Consider the following 19625-nt stretch of genomic DNA (forward strand, 5'->3'; position numbering starts at 1 on the left):
CGAGGGTGCTCGGTCTTGATGCGTCAAACACGGGCCGGGTCATCACCGGGACGGCAAGCCCCGACCGGGCAGGCACCGGGCAGGCACCGGGCAGGCACCGGGCAGGGATGGAGGGGCCGAGCCTCGGGCACCGGCGCTTTGCCGGGGTCGGTGGGGCCGCAGCCGGGCGCGGCGGGCGAGCACTTCGGCCCTGCGCCTCCATCCCGCTTTATCCTTCTTACGTTTATTTTAAAAATTATTTTAACATTGCGGCTTAATTTCATTTAACGTATTTCGGCCCCCTGCACCGGGACACTCTCCTGGTCCTCTTGCCGCAGCCCGGCTGGCCCCGGGCACACGGAGGCCGCTCCGGGTCTCGGTCGGGCCGGGGATCGGCCCCGCCGCTCGGGCACCGGGCGGGCTCGGCGGAGAGCGGCTCCGGGCTGCGGGCACGGCCCTCACCGGGCTCGGGGAGCCCCAGGGAGCGGAGTAGCCCCCGCGGAACGGCGGCCGGAGGAAGGCTCGTTCTAACAGAGAGGCTTTATGAATCCACCAGCCAAACGGCTCGGCCGGGGCTGCCAAGGAAACCCAGGAGGAGGAGGGAAGCATTACAAGATCCGAGCAGAATTTCTCCAAGAGCCTATCTAGGACAAAGCTGGAGGGAGAGAAAATTTTAAAAGGCTTTTATTTCAGAAACTTTTTGTCGCTCTTGTTGTTACAGGATTTTGGTATACCCCTCTTCTCCACCCCCCGGCTTCCTTCATCTTCCCATTTCTAGCTTTTTTTAGCAGTGATTGACAGCTTTTACTACAGCAGGAGCTAAGCCACCTGGGTCTACCTGCACTATCAAGGGGAATAACAGCTCCTGGGGAAGGAACCCATCTTATCTGAGCAAACAGCTGGGGGGGATGAGAACAGACAAGCCCAGCCTAAGGCACAGAGGCAGGGTAGAGGAAGGACAGGCAGCAATGCTGAAGATGAACCTGCTTTTTCCCATTGTATTTCAGTCTGTTTCAAGCTGCACGCCACACAGGTTCCTTGTTTTTCAGCCAACTCCTACCACCACCTGGAATCCCCTTCCACTGTCCCAGCCCAGCTAAGCTAAGGAACTTGGGACAGAGAAGAGCCTTTTGGCCCGTCTGTGTCATTTACAATGGCGTGAGCTGGACTCAAGCTGCTGTCTGGATTTGCAAAAGGCTGAATATCGGTTTGTTAGCAGCAGTGGGTTGAAGCTGGGGCTCCTCAGATGCAGAAGCATCGTAGGCTGTGGGTGCTTTTAGTTAAGCAGGTTGTGGAGGGGTAGACGTGAGAGGAGTCAGTGGAGAAGTCAGCTGAGGGAATCACTCTCTCTGCATCAGACAGAGGAATTCCTCCGTCAGGCGCAGCGCGGGAGAGGCTCCTTGTGGGCCAGGCTGCTCGAGCAGGGCTGCTGCACCGGCTGCTCCCCACGTCCCCAGCAGCTCCTGAAGACCTTAGAGCAGCACATGGTGCAGCTCAGCTCCGAGAGGCACTGACTGAGCACCGGCGAGCCTCTGCTCCACGACAGCCGCGGCTCAGGCGGGAGCTGCTGCCGGGGACCTCTGCAGGCTGCTGGACCCGAGCCCGAACAGGTGAGCAGGGCAGGGGGGAGCGCAGGAGGACAGTCCCGGTCAGGCACGCCTGGAAGCTCATGCAGCATGTTTCAGACCTGTTGGTGCCAATGCTATCCTCTCTGAGCCCATCCCTCTGCTCTTGCCATAGCCTCCTGGCTGGCAGGGGCCAGTCTGAATTTCCGAGGAAACTTCTGGAAAGCCAACAACACCCATGCCCTAGCACAACCACACACACCCACTTCCACAGTGCTCACAGGACTTCCTCAGGACATGCAGCAAAGCTTATCCCTGCTACTGACTCAAAGGGTTAAAACCCACTGACTTTTTCAGGTCTTGGCACTTTAACTGTGAATTTCCAGCCCCAGCCCTTCTCCAGCCAGACTGCAGCTCCCACCTGCACAGAATGCAGTGCAGCCTGATCAATTCTGTCTATCACGGTGACAGAAAGATCATTTGCTGCCCTGATCACTCTGTGCTGTCTCAGGCCGGGTGAGGGTTTGTTTCCCCTCCAACCAAATCATTATAAATTGACATTATTCATGGACCAGTACTTCACCCTGCCTCAGCTCTGGTATGAAAGCAGCACGAGGGATCAGAAATACAAAACCAAAAAAGCCTATTTTGCTCCTGTTTCCCATAAATAAATACCATGACAAGGTGAAAGTCGCTTCTGAGTGCTCTGGAGCTGTCATGTTTGCTACCCCATGGAAAAGCTAGTCAAGCTATCTTTTGTTTCCTTGCACTTTCTCACCCTTCCCATGGCTGGTGCAGAGACTGTACCAACATTAAGCATTGTGTTAAAAGAATATTGGTTTCCAGCACCAGAACATCTCACTGCATGTTAAGATGTTATTCTACTTAGGGTTCAGCACCCCTCTTCCTCCTGTCAGAGAAAAACAAAGTCCCACATGCTGAGGTGCTCTCTGATTGTTAGGGTACCTGGAAGTGCAGTCAGGAGAGGTGAAATGAGGACCAAAAGATGGATGCTGCTGTAGTGGACAGAAGGTTGCAGGCTGGCGGGGTTTTATTTGGATGTCTAGAACAAGTGAACGCAGTGGGAAGATGCAGAGACTGGACACAGACAGTTCAAGAGTGATTTGGGTGGGTTAAGGTTTTAGTTTGGTTTTTTTTTTTGTCTTTTTTTTTTCCCCCAGGGATTTGGATTTACATCCTCTTGTTTTTTCAGGAGTTCACCCGCCGTGCAATGTTGAGATGAAAAGCACATTATCCTGGTCCTGGAGTTTATAATCCAGCTCACCCTGCAGGCCAAGAAAAAAAATGAAAAATTGTTCAAATGTCATTTCCAAATACAAGCTGCAAAGAGAAAACAGCTCATAAAAGGATGGTGAGTACTAGGGAGAGCAGAAGGGGACAGACTGGTGTTTTCATCATAACATAAGCAAAGGTGAGAGATCAGCCACAGTGCTGATGCTCATCACCCCACACTGCTTTCTGGACCAGGGTTTTGACAGAACAGGTGGTTGCCTGAGGCAGGGAAATGGAGGGGCTGTTTGTTGTCTGAGCACAAGAGTGGGATGAGAAGGGAAGGCATTTACCAGGTGCCTGTTGGAGTTGAAATCTCCCTGTGGCCCTTACCTGCCAGGCACCATCTGACTTCAGGGAAGGTGGTTCTGTGTGGGCCTGAAGGTCCCAGGTGCCCCCCACGCTGCCACCCCACATGTGGGGGGACCTGCCAGCAGCCAGAGGTGCAAAACCCAGTGCCAGAGACCAGGGAAAAAGGGTGATCTCTCTTCAGACCCTGTCTGGCTGATGAGACTCAGCAGGTTAGAGAGAGGCTCCAGGCTTTTGAACAGCCACAGTACAGGAGATAGATTCCAGCCTGCCCCTTCCCCCTCAAATATGAGATGCTTTGCTTGGGGCAAGAATCAGAAATAGCTTCTGTGAGAGCAACCACAGAACAGAGAGAGCAATATTTTCAACAAAGAAAGTCAAACTGAAGGAGTACAGACCATTAGTTCCCAGTCTGCCTCGTTGATGAGCACCAAAATTCCTGGCCTCCTGCAGAATAGAGAGAAATAATTAGGATACAGGGCTGCTAAAAAGCTCCACAAATAGTTAAGAACAAGAGATGTCACAGCACAGATCACAAGCTGACTGCCTATAAAGCCAAAAAAGGGATCCTAGCATGGAGGTGGAAACAGGTACAGTCTGTGCCCTTTCTAGATCAAATAAAGGGGACGCAGGAGCAATCCCAGAGCTCATTTGAATGAAAAGGCACCGTTCCCTAGGATGCTCCAGGATGACTGCATTTCCGTACGATGCAGAAAAGCCAGGTAATTAAAACCCACGCACGACAGTCGAGTGCAGTGAGCTCAGTGTGAAGGTAGGAAAAGCCATGCCAGTGCCCCTACCAGAGGCATGAAACACCTGGGATCCACTCCAAGCCCCTGGTTCTGAGCAAAGGGATTCCCCCTCTTTGATCTTCAGTGTCCTGCAATTGTCTCTCCTGTTACCAGGGGACCTGGCACACGCTTCAGCTCACAAAGATCCGTGACGAATGTTAAACACCCCCAGCGCCACCCCGCAGTCAGGGATGGCTTGCACAGCTCACTCTGCTCCATTTCTCTTGCCTTCTTTTTTTTTTTCTGCCCCCCCTCCACGAGACTGGCCCCATTTTGATAATAAAAATACATTTCCCAGAAGAAGTATTTGTTGGCATTTCTCAGAATGACTGCTTCAGTCCCAGTGATGTCAGCAGGGAACAGACAGACCTGCTAAAACTCCTGGAATTGAGGATGCAGGTGTTACTCTGTTCCAATGAAGAGAAAGTATAAATGGCCTTGCTTCATGTTTAAGGTTTAAAGATTCGGGGTAAGGGCTGCAAAAGATGCTCTCTGTGGACAATGCAAGGTGTGGGTGGGATACCTCCCACTATCACTTAAGCAAATCCTGTGTTTTCATGGTCATTGACTTACTCAATAGGAAATCTGCCCCAGAGGAAAAATCCCCCAAACTGTGGGGATCAACAGAGAAACACAAGGAGGATTCATAACAGTTGTACTTACACAGATTCCCCTTGCATAAATAACTCTGGTCGCTCTTTCAACAGATTCTGTTTGATCCACTTGAGCAGGTTTCTGATATCCCCTGGAAGAAGGAAGGACAGGGTTTACAAACTAGCTGATGGCTCCCGGTGATGCCAGAGCAAAGAGATTGTTTATCCATGAAAGAGCAGATGAGGAACATGCAGAATGGATGGGGATAGCTGCAAAGAAACTCACAGACAGTCCTGTCCCTGTGGTTTGGCAGAAGAGGTTTCCCACAGAAAATGCATCCCACAAAGAATGAATGCAGCTCCTGCTGAAGCACCAATCTGGCAGCAGATTCCTGATGTTCAGGTCTCTGACACGGCCCATATCCTGTGCATTACCTTGTCACCCAACAAATTATGTCTAATTCTCTTGTGCATTTAATTAGATTTTTAAAATCTAAACAAGAAAGCCTCAACAGAGTAAAACCAGACACTTTTGCACCAAAACCAGCACAAACCTGGAGACATGAGGAGCTCTGGGACTCACACCTGTCCATGGCTATGCATTAAACAGACAGGAGGATCCTGGCCCACAGTTGTATTTTGGACACTTAGAGCATCCCTCAGCATCACACCTGCTGCTGTGGAGTGTTCCCCATGCTGTGCCTGCTCCCTCCTTCTACACTTTATGCTTAGAGCTTCTTTATTAAAGCTCAGCCTTTATCTTTCCATTTCAGCAGGTGACAGGGAGGATTTGTCTTCATGTAAAAGGAGGAGGAGACACTGCTGGCGGGTTTTTATAGTATCAATTTTACTTTGTGAGGCAAAAACAATTTCTTTAGTGATAGCATCAGTTAATTTCCTATTGGAGAGGTGAGAAGAGACAGAGGGGGGGAACAATCCTTTACAGGGTTTAGAGAAGCTGACAAATTGCAAAGTGGAGTTCTCCTGCATTTGCCTCTATATTTCACCATTCCATAAACCACTTCATCATTCCGAATCCACAATCAGTTATTCTCCTGGGGCTCCTTTAAACAGCCCTTTGAAAGCCCCAAAAGAGTTTTGTTTGTTTTCAAGAAGCAAAGAAGCTTTCTGAAGGCACAAATCCACCAGTGAGGGCTGCAGCCCTGCTCCAGGAGGAGCAGGGATGGCAGGTTTGGTTTCTTATGTGAAGTAAGCTCACTGCAGTCATGAGGAATCTTTCCACACGTGCTTCTCTGAGTTAAAGTCACTCTGTGTACCATTCCCCATGTGTATTTGTAGTGGCTTGACTCAGGCCAGGCCTTACCCTAGGATTTTATGGGATCATGGATATTACCCAGAGCCAAACTGGGGTTGTTCCAAATATTTCCACCCTCCTTGCTTCTGTCACACTCAGGATGAACAGCCCTGGTGTAGACAGGTGCACATCAACTAGGCAATGGGGATATGTCCATCTGCAGCAGATGGGGGCCTCTTCTCCTGGGGAAAGGGGGAGGGGGATGCTCTGAGATTCGCTCTGTTCCCCCTGCTTTCCCAGGGCATTGGCGCCTCCAAACCAGCACTCTGACCCCAAAACCCTGATCTCACCACAGGGCTGCCCAGAGCACAACAGGTATTGCTACCTTCAAGCAATCTGGGAAGCAATTGTTACCTCACTCTGATCTGGGCAAAAGGAGCTGCTTTGTGCCTCAAAACTGCCTGGTGAGCTGGATCACCTGCCTGGGGCCAACCCACGACTGCCTATAATGATATGTAGTTAAAAGAACAAAACAGACCATTTTCTGCTTCCTTCCTAGCAACATGTACCAGGGACAGAGAGCACCACTAAGAAGGTGTGTGTATTTACATACATACACATACATACAGATATTTATATATATATATGTATGTGTATATGTATAGACACACACACACACACATGCACCACAGCGGTCGGTCAGCCATCAGAACAGAGTTTACCACATTCACCTTCCCCTGAAAAACGCTGCTGCAACGTCAAGCCCTCAGGATCTCACACCCAAATGGCTCCCGCTCTCCATCACCAAGAAATGAAAGCTGTAAAGGAAGGAAGATGGAGAGGAGCCTTCAGGAGAGGGAGGGGGGTGTGAAGGGGACACCAGCCCCACCGCGGCATCACCCGCGAGCTGTTTCATATTTATGCACTTGCAGCAGGGCACACAACAATGAGCTGTGCCATATACCATTCTCCTTGCATGGAATAAGCAGCCCTTTCCTCTGGGACCTTTCAGGAGAGATCATTTAAACAGAAACAAGCTGCACTAGCTGGATAAAAGGCAGCCACCTAGAAGCAGCCTGGACGGAGGGGCGAGAGGACTGATTTATTCGAGGCTGTGCTGGAAGACTCCCTCACCCCATCTCCTTCCATAACAAATGTTATTTTCAGTCCCACCTGAGCCAACATTCATTTACTCCTACCCAGAAGTCACGTACACACATACTGAAGAATTTAAACAGTAGGGGAAAAACCCAGACACCCCTATGCACGCCTGGAGCTTGCCCACTCCAAAAGGTACAAAAATTAAGACCCTTTCTCCACAGCCATCCTTAAGACAATACTTTCATCTGCTTTATCAGCACTGGAATTTTTCACCCACCCTCATTTCTCTATGCATTATACACCAGTATTGCTAGAACAAATCAATTATAAAGGATGACAGATGACCACAGCCACACCAAAACTATCTCCCACAAGTAAGATATTGAAAAGGAACAAGATTACTTCCATTGCAAGTGGTCTGTGGAGAAGCCATCTTGCAGCTCAGTGCCTCAAACAACAGTCTTGATCAACAGCTCAGGACTCTGTATTCTCATGATGAAAATAATAAGAGGTAAATTATAGCACAACTGGTTATCTCTTACAGTTGACAGTAATGTTCCTGAGACATTTTATTTCTGATACTATGCTACGGGTCTAACAGGTTTCCAGCTCCCTGGGCCAAGGACTTTCTATGCAAACAGCAGGTTCTCTATAGATGACATATAAAGAAGGAAAAAATCTCAGCCTGGTCAGGCACCACATCTGCTGACAAGTTAAACCATCATTACAATGCAGCAATTTCACACTCATGTTAGTTTGAAGCTGGCCCCCATCACAGAACAGAGGCATCTGCTTTGGCAGGAGCACAGCTGTAGTACAGGTGCTGTGATTTGGCTGCAAAACCCACTGTGCATTTGGCTCCAGAGGGAGGTTAAGGTGAGAGCTGAGACAATACAGCATTTTGCTCCAGCATCACCAACTCAAACCCAGCTCATTCCAGTAATGATATATTTTTATTACTGCTGCATGGTCTTACTGAAAGCTTTTTAGTAGCCTACTCCATTTCACTCACAGCAAACAAATATCACATCAAAAAATGCACTCTTAATTCTCACTAACTGTCCTCACCATCGGCAGCATCAGAGGAGACACAAGACTGAACCAGCCAAGGAAGCAGAAATATTCTCAACTGCAAAGGAGGGACTGAAGCACATGGTAGGAAATCCCTGCCTTGTTTCTACACAGAGAGCTTTTGCTGCCTTGTGCTAACAGCACACCAACCTCTCCAAATTCTTAGGAAAAAATAATTTAAAGTTAATTAAAAAAAAAGAAAAACTGACAAATGTTTGAGAAAACTGCTTAGTTCAAGTGCACAGATGGGAGCTGAAGCCCACAATATACGCAGAAAACCGATCAGCCAGCGAAAGACGGCGCTCAGGAAAACGAGATGTGTGCTTGCAGTGACACAAAGTCATTGCCTTGTCACGCAAGAGGACGGGATGCAGGAACTGCAGTGAGCACACAAAACCCAATAGCCTCGGCTCCTGTTCAGCCCAGCTGCACCACAAACACTCCTGGCTGTGGCAGAGAGAACTGCACAGTCTGCTCTGTCCTGTGAATCCTCCAAGGCCTGACCTTCCTCACTGCCCCAACTGTTCCTTCATGAAGAATCCGCTGAGCTTCCTCTGCAACAGGAATGCATCTAATAGTCCATTTTAGCACTGCCTGGGTTCATCTGCACCCTCAAAAGCAGGACTGAAATCCATAGATCTTTCCTAGCTCAATAAAACCTCCTGGGCCTGACAGATCTATCAGTGACAAGTCAGAAAAGAGGGCACTCGCCGTGTGCAGAGAGAAACCAGGTGCCTCGAATAAGAAACACCAAGCTGGGTGTTGCACTAGAAGCATCCCACAATGAACAGATAAAGGTGCAGAAGCATGGAAGGATTTTGTGCAACCCTGATACCAGTTGACATAGACACACAGTTCTTGGCTCCCAGTAAGCTGCACAGGTCACTCATAGATTCACACACATGCAAGGACCAGACACGTCTGTGTCCCCTGCCTTAAATCGACATAGAAACTCACACAAAGCCTCCAAGGGCACACAGAAGGTGTAATTACACCCATTTTCTTGCCTTGGTTGCAGAACTGGGAGATTATTTCAGGGAAAGAGGGGATCCCTATAAAGGCTGAAGCATGGAAAATTCCCTTCTGGTCTGCAGTAAATAAGATATATGTGGCACTGGTCACTAAGGGGTCAGTGCTGCAGGAGCACGGCGCTTTCCTGGGCCGCCTTGCGGACACCTCCCTGTGGGGTACCATTTCTTTGACCCAGAATAAGATCATTTATCATACTGACCATGGCTGAGCTCCAATTTGCTGAGGTCACTAACTCTGGACGAGCGCTGCTCCACCCACATTCTCAGCCACCGGCCTGTAACCATGACAAAGCCCCTTCCCTGCCGCTCCTCTCCATTATTCCCCCTGCCTGCATGGAAATGTATGGAAAAACAATTTGTATGTCCCTCTCCCTTCTTAAGCAGCTTGTTTTTAAAACAGACAAACCAGCTCCCAATACCTGCTGCTCTTCCAGGTGCATGACTGCTCTTTGCTTTCAGATCCGAGCAGACCCTCCAGGAATCTGCTCTCTAAAACAGCTCAAAACCAGATCTAAGGGGTCCTTCCAACTCCTCCAGCCTCCCATCTGATATGCAAATCACTCTCTGAAGCAGACCATGGTGTGCCATAAACTGCAGAAGAAGACCTGGAATGGCTGGTATAAATGGAGTCACACGCAAATGGATTTGGTACTATGCAGAGTGAGCAGCCAGGCAAATTTTGCAGCAAGAGTAAAATCCATTTTATCTGACAAGTGCACAAGCCAATCCTGCCACACACTGGAATGGGCAGTGATTTAAGTACTAGGGAAGAAATTAGGGGGTAACTATAGCTAGGCATAAGAGAATTGCAATTGTTGCTCTCATCTGCTCTTGTCTGCTACAAATGAACACCAAGGTCTTGGCTGCTGTAATTTATAATTGCTTTAAGACGTCTTTTTCTTGCTTCTCATCTAGAAGAGCAATGCTCTTCTTAATTTTCTTGTGTCCACAAAATCAGAAAAGATCACAGAGGTCATTCAGAGCCTTCCTGTTAGCAGTGAGCACTCAGATTCCAGCTATCACCCAGCAATTCTCAGCCCCGAGATTTTAATCACAATGCTTATGAACTGGAGAGGAGCTGCTTGGGATCTTCCACTCCCCACAGATTGCTGGTAGGGAAATACAAGTTCAAGGGATCTCCAATCCCACTGCTAACCAGCAGCAAGCCTCCAGATCCATCAGCTCCCATAACAAAAAAAAGCAGCTTCGAGCTGATTCTCAGGGTAAACCTAATCCCTACTCATTTCCAAAGTCAGAGCATCTAATCCCGTAACACCCAACGCTATTGTCACTTCAGGCTCCCCAATAAATGCCAGTGCACCAAACTGTCTCTTTTAATTAGGATCACAGATCACTAGTGCTGGCCCAGGGTCTTGCCTCTCGTTCAAAATTGTGAAAGGAAGGAGCTGAGAGAGCCTCAAAGACTATTGCTCCAGCAGTGAAGTACCAGCCTGGGGATCACAGACATTAAAAAGAACTTCTCCTTAACAGGTCCTGTGATTTTATCCCTCTGCCAGCTCAGAATTATTCTCAACAAAAGACCATCCTGAGTCTTGTCTGCTCTGATTTTAAGAGGCTTGAGCACTGCAGACCTGCTACCAAACCCCGAGGAGCCTGTGCCATGGTCTAATAGTTTTTGCAGTCAGGAATCTTCTGCTAATGCACTAAACTCCCATTTCTTCATTCTTCCCTATCAATCTATACTAGATGATATTGCATCACGCTGGCTATAATCTGTCCTTCCCAATGATAAAAGAGATATCCCACCTCATCACTTTTCCATTCATTTATCCTGTTTAACCTTGAATGTTACTGGTTAATTTTTTTTTTAAGCTCTCAGCAAGACAATTCAGAGAATGCATTACTAACCACCAGTGTAAAGCTTTGCCAAAACCCAGCAAACTGAAATTTCTCGTCTCTCTTATTTTCCTGGTTTCTGAGTTTTGGGTGTGTGCAAAGGCATCGAGGGCTTAAAAGGAAAACCTTATTGCTACTAAAGAGACTACACAGAGCTGATGTGCAGCCCTGGACCACGGAGGAAGGTGGCTGCTCCTGCCAGAGTGGAGAGGGATTCCCTGGCAGCCTGGCACTGCTCTGCACGCAGCCAGCCTGGCTGAGGGAATTCCCTGGGCTGGGCTCTCCCTGGCACTGCCAGCTGGATCAGAAAATGCCTTGAAGTCAAATCCTTGCCCCCCTCCCAGCGTGGCTGGTGGCTGTGTCCCCTCTGGCTGCTGGATGAGTCAGTGTCTCAGCTCGGCTCAGGAAAGTGCCATGATTTTATTCCTCTAAATACAGAAATTGCCTCTCACTTTCGGGCTCAGATCTGCTTTGCTATTATTAGACTTTCACACAGGGCCAAGCACCATTAAACCGATTCCTGTCCACCCAACCCAGCCACCCCCACAGATACTCCAAGCCCCTCAGTCTTACTTGAAAGGGAAAAAGAAAGGGCCAGTGAGATGATCAGGGTGGAGGAGAGGGGGGGGTAAGATTTACAAGTGAATGGAGGTAAGAATGGAGCAGTTTGTGGGATAAAGGGGCTGCGGAGGGAGCTTTACAGATGTGCAGAGGGACGGCGGCTCATTGTTTAATTAAGCAGAAAGTGGCTCTTTTGAAAAGCAATTTTGCACAGGAGCTCTGAGCTCAGCAAACAACTCCTGCGAGTGAGGGCAGGAGGAGAAAGGAACAGCTGGCCCGGAGCCGTGTGAACCGCATGCTAAGCGGTTTAAAGGGCCCGGATCCTCCTCCCCAGCCCTGCTCCGCTGCCACCCTCTGAACAGCGCTGTCAGCACAGCAAATCCCACCGAGAGAAAAGAGGGGCAGGAGGGGGGTGCCACAGAGGGGTTATCCTGCTAGGTGTCCGCACTGCAATACAGCGGCTGGGAAGGAGGGTGTAAGAGCCAGGCTTTGTTATCCCAGGGATTTGGTCGCACACAAGAGCTGGTTTCCCAGTGCCTGGGAAGCTCCTTCCACAATGAGTTGGGATGAGCTGATCCGGTAAAGCGGCTGCACGGCCTCCCAGGAGGGTGATGGGACTGCTCCTGTGAGGACAAGCCTTGATTTCCCTGTTCCCTCTAAAGGGAGATGTATTCTGGCTATGACAGGGACCTGGAGCTGAGCCCCACGCCGGGAACTGCTCGATCGAGACAGCTCTGCTGCTGCAAACGCTGCTCCCCACGACTGCTGGTCCAGCCTGAGCACTCACTCAGCGCCCTTCCCTTGCCACCAAATCTGTAATTTCCTGCCTAGAAGAGATGCACGAGTGGGATGCCCGAGGAGGGGAATAACCCAAGTCCTTTGAGAGCTGCAAGTACCACACACTGTGGTTAAAAAGATTTGACTGCATGAAGTTCCACAGATCTATGGGGGCTTTCTTTTACCATTCTTCTAATAAGCCTCTACATTAGCAAATATATTTTTATTCTTTCTTTGGAGCAAGTTTTAAAATGTTAGGAATAATAAACAGAGCAATAAAAGCATGCCAGAATATTAATGACTCAACTACGATGTACTACCCAGCACAAGGCACTTACCAACAGCCAATGCCAACTGCTACTCTGGATTTTACAGGTTCTTTTGGTCCAGCACCCCAGTCAATGCTGAACACATGCCACGCTGTATTTTGTAAGCCACCCTGCCTCTAACATAGGTCTGACTTCTCAAGATCCCCAGGCTCTTTTCTGAGGAGATGAATGCTCCCAAGTCCCCAGCAGTCCTCCATGCTGTGCAGAACAAGGCCCCTGGAAAGCAAAGCTCTCGAGGAACACACTATGCCCTTCTCTACGGGGATTCAACATAAGCAGTATTTGGTAGATTATTTTAATTTTCCCTCTTAAAAAAAATATTGATTGGCAGTGGGTTTTTTCCCCCTAGAATTTTGGTACAAGGAAACCACAAACAATTATCAAAACACACTGATAAATAATTTAACCTTCTAGACTTGTAAAGTGCCAAAACACAGTGTGAATTCTTGATTAGCCCAGAAGGTCCCAGTGAGCACCAGTGAAACTGGTCACTGCTGCTCCAAAAACACAAGTACCACCACTGAAGCCAAAGGAGAAGTTGGAATTCAAAGGTCTGTGATAGCAGCTGAGCAGCCTGCAGCACAAGTGCCAGAGACTTTACACACAATCCCAAGCTCTGGGTACAACACTCAGAAGAAAGCACAGCACAGAGGTTTTGTAAACATTCTTCATCAGATGATGCAGCTGAGCTAAACCTAAATGACTACAAGGGTTAAACAATGCCAGTGACTTCCTACCCTTCCAACAGCATCCATGCAACTCACATGGCCAGGACAAATCCACCACTGTGAGTCCCAGCGAGATGGAGGAAGGAGCTCCAGCATCACTTGCAGAGCAGTCATACAATGATCTATTTGATTACTGAAGCACTTGGTTAAATTACTGTGGCTTGTTTCAGGAGGAGGCTGCCAAATACATTTTCAGTTTTTAATCTAGGGTTTCTCTCTTTTATGCTCCATTGTCTCTAATAGCCTTTTAGATGCTTGAAAATAAAGTTGATTTCCCTGCCAATTTAATCCTCTCTCCATGTGACAAATATCGTTATTCCCCCAGCTGCTTTCTCCCACACACACTGTTTTTATGCAGAAGAAGCCAACAGGGCATAATGCCTTTAGATCCTCAAACAGCATTATCAGTGAGATCATCAGAAGAGCCAGAAATTTGGGACAAGATTCTTGTTTAACTTGAGGTCTTCTTTCTGCAACAGCTCTACAAGATTACACAGTCCTGCACAAAGTGTGGCTTAGGTAAATCTGCTGCCTATGCACATACACCACACCTTTCTAAGTTCCCACTTTGGCAGCAACTTCAAAATGCAGGCAGACACATCTCTGCTTTGGAAATAAAGAACTGCCATTTAACTGACATCAGGATACAAAATGCCCCTCGGATAATAAAAATAGGTCCTGCCACGTGGCTGTGCCCCTTGTGGCTTGCTCTTGTCCCATTTGCAGCTTCCTCCCTCCTTGCCTTTTCCAATCCCTCCAGGAGTCCACCTCCAGGCATCAGAAAAGGACAGAGAATCAAATCTTCTTGAAAAAATTAACTGGATCTGGAACCCACCTACTTTCCATCTAGTGCCTGTTACCAGGAAAAAAGAAATGACCACATAAAGAGTTTGCTCAAGCAACATTATGATTTAGAGAACACTGATTACCCCTGCCAGCTATGGAGCACAGCTTGTTTTATTCATGTAAATATTTGTAGGTATTTCTTCACATAATTCTCCACCTCCCTTAATTTCTGAGATATATATAAAAATGCCTAAACAATTAAAATATAGGTGGGCCCAATAACCCAGAGAGAAGCAACTGTTCTGCAAAAAGGAGGACAAAGACAAAAATAACCTAGAAAAAAGGAAGAGTAGGTAAGAGAGGCCAAAATGGCCAAAAATAAACTTGGCAGCTAATGAAATCACTTAAAATGGGGTTAGAAGTGCAGGTCTTCAAGTAGTGTTCATACTACCAAGTCTTTCCCTGGAGAATTTAATGATGGACATTCAGGGTAAGGTAAGCAACAGGATGTGTTGAGTAGAACTGAGCTGTTTTAGTTCTCTAATCATTGCAATTCTGGATGCACGAGGGCAGCAGGGACCTGGTATGTATATCTTTATCTACCCAGAGACAGGAGAGCTGAAATTTCTTAGTGTGAACAAGGGAAATACAAGGCATTAGGAACAATATAAAATTGCAAGAAAATTATTTGTGTTTTCTGATATGATTCCATTGATTGCTCACCACTACAACATAATTGTCTTCTGGAAGCATCATGAGGGGCGTCTCCAGTAATCCCTTACTGTCAGACATTCAGGACACCTCTGCCTGTCCCATCCCTGGGCTGGGTGTAAATGTCACTACAGCAGCTGCCTCACAGCTCAGTTTATGCTCCTCAGATGCAATCCACCCAAAACCAGCCCCAAAATGAAACCTCCCTGACAACCAAGGCACAAGACAGCAGCAAACCAGGGGAGCTGACAAGGGGGTACACTGTCAATTCTGCCTCTCCTGGCACAGGGATGGCAATGTCTGGAAAACGAGGAGGTGGGAAAAGCTGGGAGCAATAATGTGTTAGCTGAATCTGAAATGAATCACTGGAGATTAGGAGTTTGAACCCTGAGGCTGAGACAGACCTTCAGGGAGAGATTTAGCCCTTAGGATAAACATAGATCCTACTGAGGCTGCAGAAGTCTTCCCAGTGGGAATGGATCAGGCCACATACAACTGCACTACTGGCAGCCATGGGGCTGGAAGAATCCCCTTTTGGTATTAATACCCTCCCCTCCCCTGGCAGAAATAAGCATCTCCTGTAATAACCCCTTTTTCTTCAGCATCTGATCATTGTTTGAACACCACCAGAACAGTGGGTGTTACTGGGTATTTTAAATTTGCAGAATACTGAAGAGAATTGTGCTCCAGCTTCCAAGTTTATAAACCAATTAAATGAGTGTTTTAGCATTTCCTTGCTACCTTTCATTTAAGGATCTTAAGTGCTTCAACAGTGCTGGAATTTAATGCTGAATTCTCTTGTGATACATCAAAGCATCACTAGCAACAGGGGAAAGTTAAGCAACATGACTAAACTCACAAAGCAAATCAGCATCAGGTCATGTTTCTGGAACCTTAGTCCCTGTCCTTAACCACAAGATAACACAATACTGCAGTATTCCTATTATATTTGAATTACACATACTTATGTCCAAGCATCAAAAGCACTTCTACCAATCTCTAATTACTTCCAGGCACAGTAAAAATATTTCAGGCTGGAGGTTCCCAGCACATAGATTATGGTATCAGCCATTCATGAGATATTGGTTGCTAACATTCCCTCATGGCTTTGTGTTATTTTGGTTTATAATCCCACTCCAATAGCATAAAGCAGTGCTATCTAGCTGGAATAATTCAGAACACACCTGCGGCAAAATTACACTACAACTGAAGTATGCACACAAGAAAGTGAGTTAGTGCAGCACTGCTCAGTATTGCTGTTCCAAACTGCAAACCAGGAATTACGACTGCTTATACCTGGAACACTGAAGTCCTGTTCTTTATTGCAGGGAAAGCCATGGGCAGGATCTCCAGCATCCTAATTGAGCATTAGGCTTACTGTTTTCAACTGCAGAGTTCATACTAAAATATTCATATTAAAATTATCACCTTTACTTGAAGTAGATAAACAAGATTTATGTTACATTGCCACCCCCCTATACACCCCATAAACACACACACACATATACGTGTGCCTCTTGGAAACCTCAGAACAGGCAGGAGAAAAAGGAGAGAGGATGTTATGGTGGTTTCAAGTACCAAGAAAGACAAACGTAGACTTGATGGAAACATCCAGAGGCCGTTGTCTATCCAGCAGGAGAGAGGCAAAAGTCTTAAGGAAGGACGTGATTCACAAGTGCTTAGAGGACAGGAAAGACTCCAGACTTTGAGAACTAACCCTGTTTGCCAAGCTGCCTGATCCATGGCATGTCTGAAAGAGCTTTCAAAATACTTTGATCCTTGCTGGCAACTATAAGTGCTGTACAAATCAGCTTTGTTTCATTTGTTGTTACTCTGTCAAGTTATCCAACAGGTTCTGATACTCACAAGGCTCTGGTTGACAGGGCAAAGTCACCTGATGCTTTTTGACACCATCGAATAAGAGTTCTGCACCACCTCTGAAATAAAAACAATGAACCACTGAGATTTTGCTTTATTGTCAAAAGAAAGCAGTACAAAAGAGGCGATTTACATAGATGCCACAACAGAGAAAACAAATGACACAGACTATATTTAGCACAGGATTCCCTTTGTCTTTTTTTTTCCTGTCACGAACCAAAAGTCCACAGGGGAAGCTGCCAGCTCCCACTGCCAACACAGAGAGGAGGCTCTGCCCTGGGCTGGAACCCCACGGTGCCAGGCATCACCCCAGCAGAATGGGAGGATGGCTCCCATCTCCATGTGCTCCCAAACCGCTGTGCAGCGCTGCTTTCCCTCTCCAGCCACCAGCACTGCTTCCACTCAAACACTACAGCCACCACACTGCATCCAACACTGCTCATCCCCAACACCTGCTGGCCAGAAATCTCAAAAATTGAGCATCCTTCTGGAATAAATACTCCCCCAGTTTCCACGTGTGAACACACAGAAAAGAGAAATGACTCACACGAAGTTACAGAGCAAGTCAGTGCCAGCAGAGTCCTGGTAACTCTTTCTCTATCTACTGACTACAAAGTGTCCCAGAGAGAGACTTGACTGGGAGAAGCAAGTGATGAGGGTGACAAGGTAAAATAAAAATCAATAAATACACAATCTTCCTCTTCTGACACTTTGAATACATTAGGGAATACCCTCAGATAACAACTGATGGCCTCTGCAAGCACAGGAGATCAGGTGTGAGCAGGATATGCAGAGGTTGGCAGGTAAAGGAGCTGGTCCTCACTGGAAAATAATGGGATTTGAATTGGGTCCAGGCACCTAATCTTAGGTTCTTCAAAAGACTAATTAATTTTTAGAAGCCTCAGCAAGCTCCTCATCTCTACTCCTGTTCTGGAAAAAGTACAATTGTGAAAATCTTTACCAACATTTTTCGTGATGTTGTGAGGCCACGGGCCAAACTCAGTCTTAGATTATAAAACTTTTACCATGTGAGCAAATGGAAAATAAACACAAAAGCTACTTTAAGTTACAGGACATGGCAGCAGAGAGTGTGAGCTTTTGACTCTAGACTGAACTCTACAACAGCCAAAGTTTTAATAACTAGAGAACTCTTAAAAACCTCAATTCACTTAATATTAAACTGAGGTAGAAAAATGACCAATGCATTTTTAAAGGGCATGTAACTGTGGCCAAATGGTCTTCCAACTTAAATGCCGATTACTCTGGGAAGATTTTCCTATGAAGTTACTTTCTGGGAACTTACTGGTGCCTCTCCTCCCTTGGAAACCAACATAATAAAGAGAAATATTTAAAACAAGCAATCCCCACCTAAGTATCAACAAAGATACTTCCAGATGTTGTTAAGTTCCTTTAAATTCAATATCTAAAAATGCCACAGTAGGTTTTCTTGGCTCTGCAATGGCAGAGCACAACAGAACCCTTGTTATGCCTTCAGCAGCGTTACTTATATGCAGCAACTCTCCTAAAGAGCACTCTGTTGGTGTTCTTCCACCAGCTCACAACAAATAGTTATCTCAAAATTGAAGCACTGATTTATTAACATGAGCCGAGATTCATGCGAGGGAACAAGTCATAACAATTATATGAAAAACATTTTTTCATGTAATGAAAACAAGGTCACGCTTTGTTACAGCGGGAAATGTAGATTGCAAGATAAGGTCCTTCTGTAAGGCGAGAGCTGTGGGGAACTCAGCTGTGGTTCCTACATAGAGAGCTCATTTATGCATTTCCAAGGGAAGCAAAAATGCATCTCACTCTTCTGGGAAAATTAGGAGAGTTGCTGCAGCTGGAAGCGGGAAAGATAGAGGACAGGATTCTTAAGGAGAAGGGTATTTAAAGGGTTATGGCATTTCTGTGTTCGTGAAAGGGTGGGAAAAAGCGAATAAATAGCAGCCTTTTAGCTTCTGCTAAAAGGAGGCTTTAACGAAATAACACAAGTATTTCCACAAATATGCACAGCTTCCACTGCAAATGCTTTAAGATCCCAGGGCCAGAGCATGAGCAATGCTGATACTACAGCAGCAAAGGCCTGGAAACTGAAATGCTACAGAGTGAGAACCTGGCAGCTTTACAGACCTGACAGGGCTCAAACACAAAGCACAGTGAGGGCACGTGTCCACACACAAACACACACAGACAGTGCTCAGGAAAAAAAAAAAGGCGAGAAACGAGGGGAATGTTTTCATAAATAATTTTAATAATTAAAATAAAAAAACTTAACTCAAAAAAGTTGAAAGAGGTGAAAGAAAAAGAAAGGCCTGGCACAGGACGCTCACAGAGACAGGGGAGCGAGGCCGGGGGCAGACGGGCAGACGGCCCGGCCCCACGCTGCGGACACTCTCCGGCGGTGTCTGGCCGCTCCCGGCAATGCCCGGTTTCCCAATTCCCCGGCGGCGGCCGCTCCCGCTACCCCAGCCCGCAGCTCCGTGACAGCGGCGGCGCCCGGGCCCAGACGCGCCCGTAGGGGCCCCCCACGCCGCACGCAGCAACCGCCCCGTCGCAATGCCGCGGCCGCCTCACCGAGGGGCCGGCCCATCGCGGCCCACCCCTGCCCTGCCCTCCGCCCGATCCCGCCGCCGCCGCCCGCGCTCACCCGAACTCCACCTGCAGCGACAAGGGCGCCGCCATCTTGGCGGCGGCGGGCGGGAGGGGCGGGCGCGCGTGGCCGCGCCGGAAGTGCCGCGCACACTTCCGGTCCTGCCGGGCTGGGGAGGGTGGGGCGGCCCGGGTCCATCATGGCCCGTCCTCCTCGCTCCTCTTCCTCCTCGCTCCTCTCTCTGCCCAGGAGAAGCTCCCGCAGTGCTGGAGCGCGGTGCGTGGCCTCGCTGGTGTTATTTTAAAATACCTGCACCAAGTTCAGGCTTCGCCACGCAGAGAACTCCCTTCACGTGCTCAGAATCACACACAGGGCCCTGTTCGCTCAGCGCACTTGGGCTGCGCAAAGGCAGGAGCT

The 19625-nt window shown here is 47.7% G+C and overlaps 1 protein-coding gene and 1 long non-coding RNA gene across 2 annotated transcripts; one reads left to right on the top strand and one right to left on the bottom strand.

Annotated features, from left to right (window-relative positions):
* Window positions 1–647: 647 nt before the first annotated feature.
* On the bottom strand, window positions 648–19370 carry URM1 (ubiquitin related modifier 1). Its single transcript, XM_033077136.2, has 5 exons — window positions 19266–19370; window positions 16601–16671; window positions 4598–4679; window positions 3542–3590; window positions 648–2830 (listed from the first exon to the last, which is right to left on the bottom strand). The coding sequence occupies exons 1-5, from the start codon at window positions 19298–19300 to the stop codon at window positions 2762–2764; spliced, it is 306 nt and encodes a 101-aa protein (XP_032933027.1). The 5' UTR covers window positions 19301–19370; the 3' UTR covers window positions 648–2761.
* On the top strand, window positions 2751–4234 carry LOC117005507. Its single transcript, XR_004419842.2, has 2 exons — window positions 2751–2916; window positions 3756–4234. It is a non-coding gene; the product is annotated as an uncharacterized LOC117005507 (long non-coding RNA).
* Window positions 19371–19625: the final 255 nt, after the last annotated feature.

Source organism: Catharus ustulatus, chromosome 21 (assembly GCF_009819885.2).
Source record: "Catharus ustulatus isolate bCatUst1 chromosome 21, bCatUst1.pri.v2, whole genome shotgun sequence".
Taxonomy (NCBI): Eukaryota; Metazoa; Chordata; class Aves; order Passeriformes; family Turdidae; genus Catharus; species Catharus ustulatus.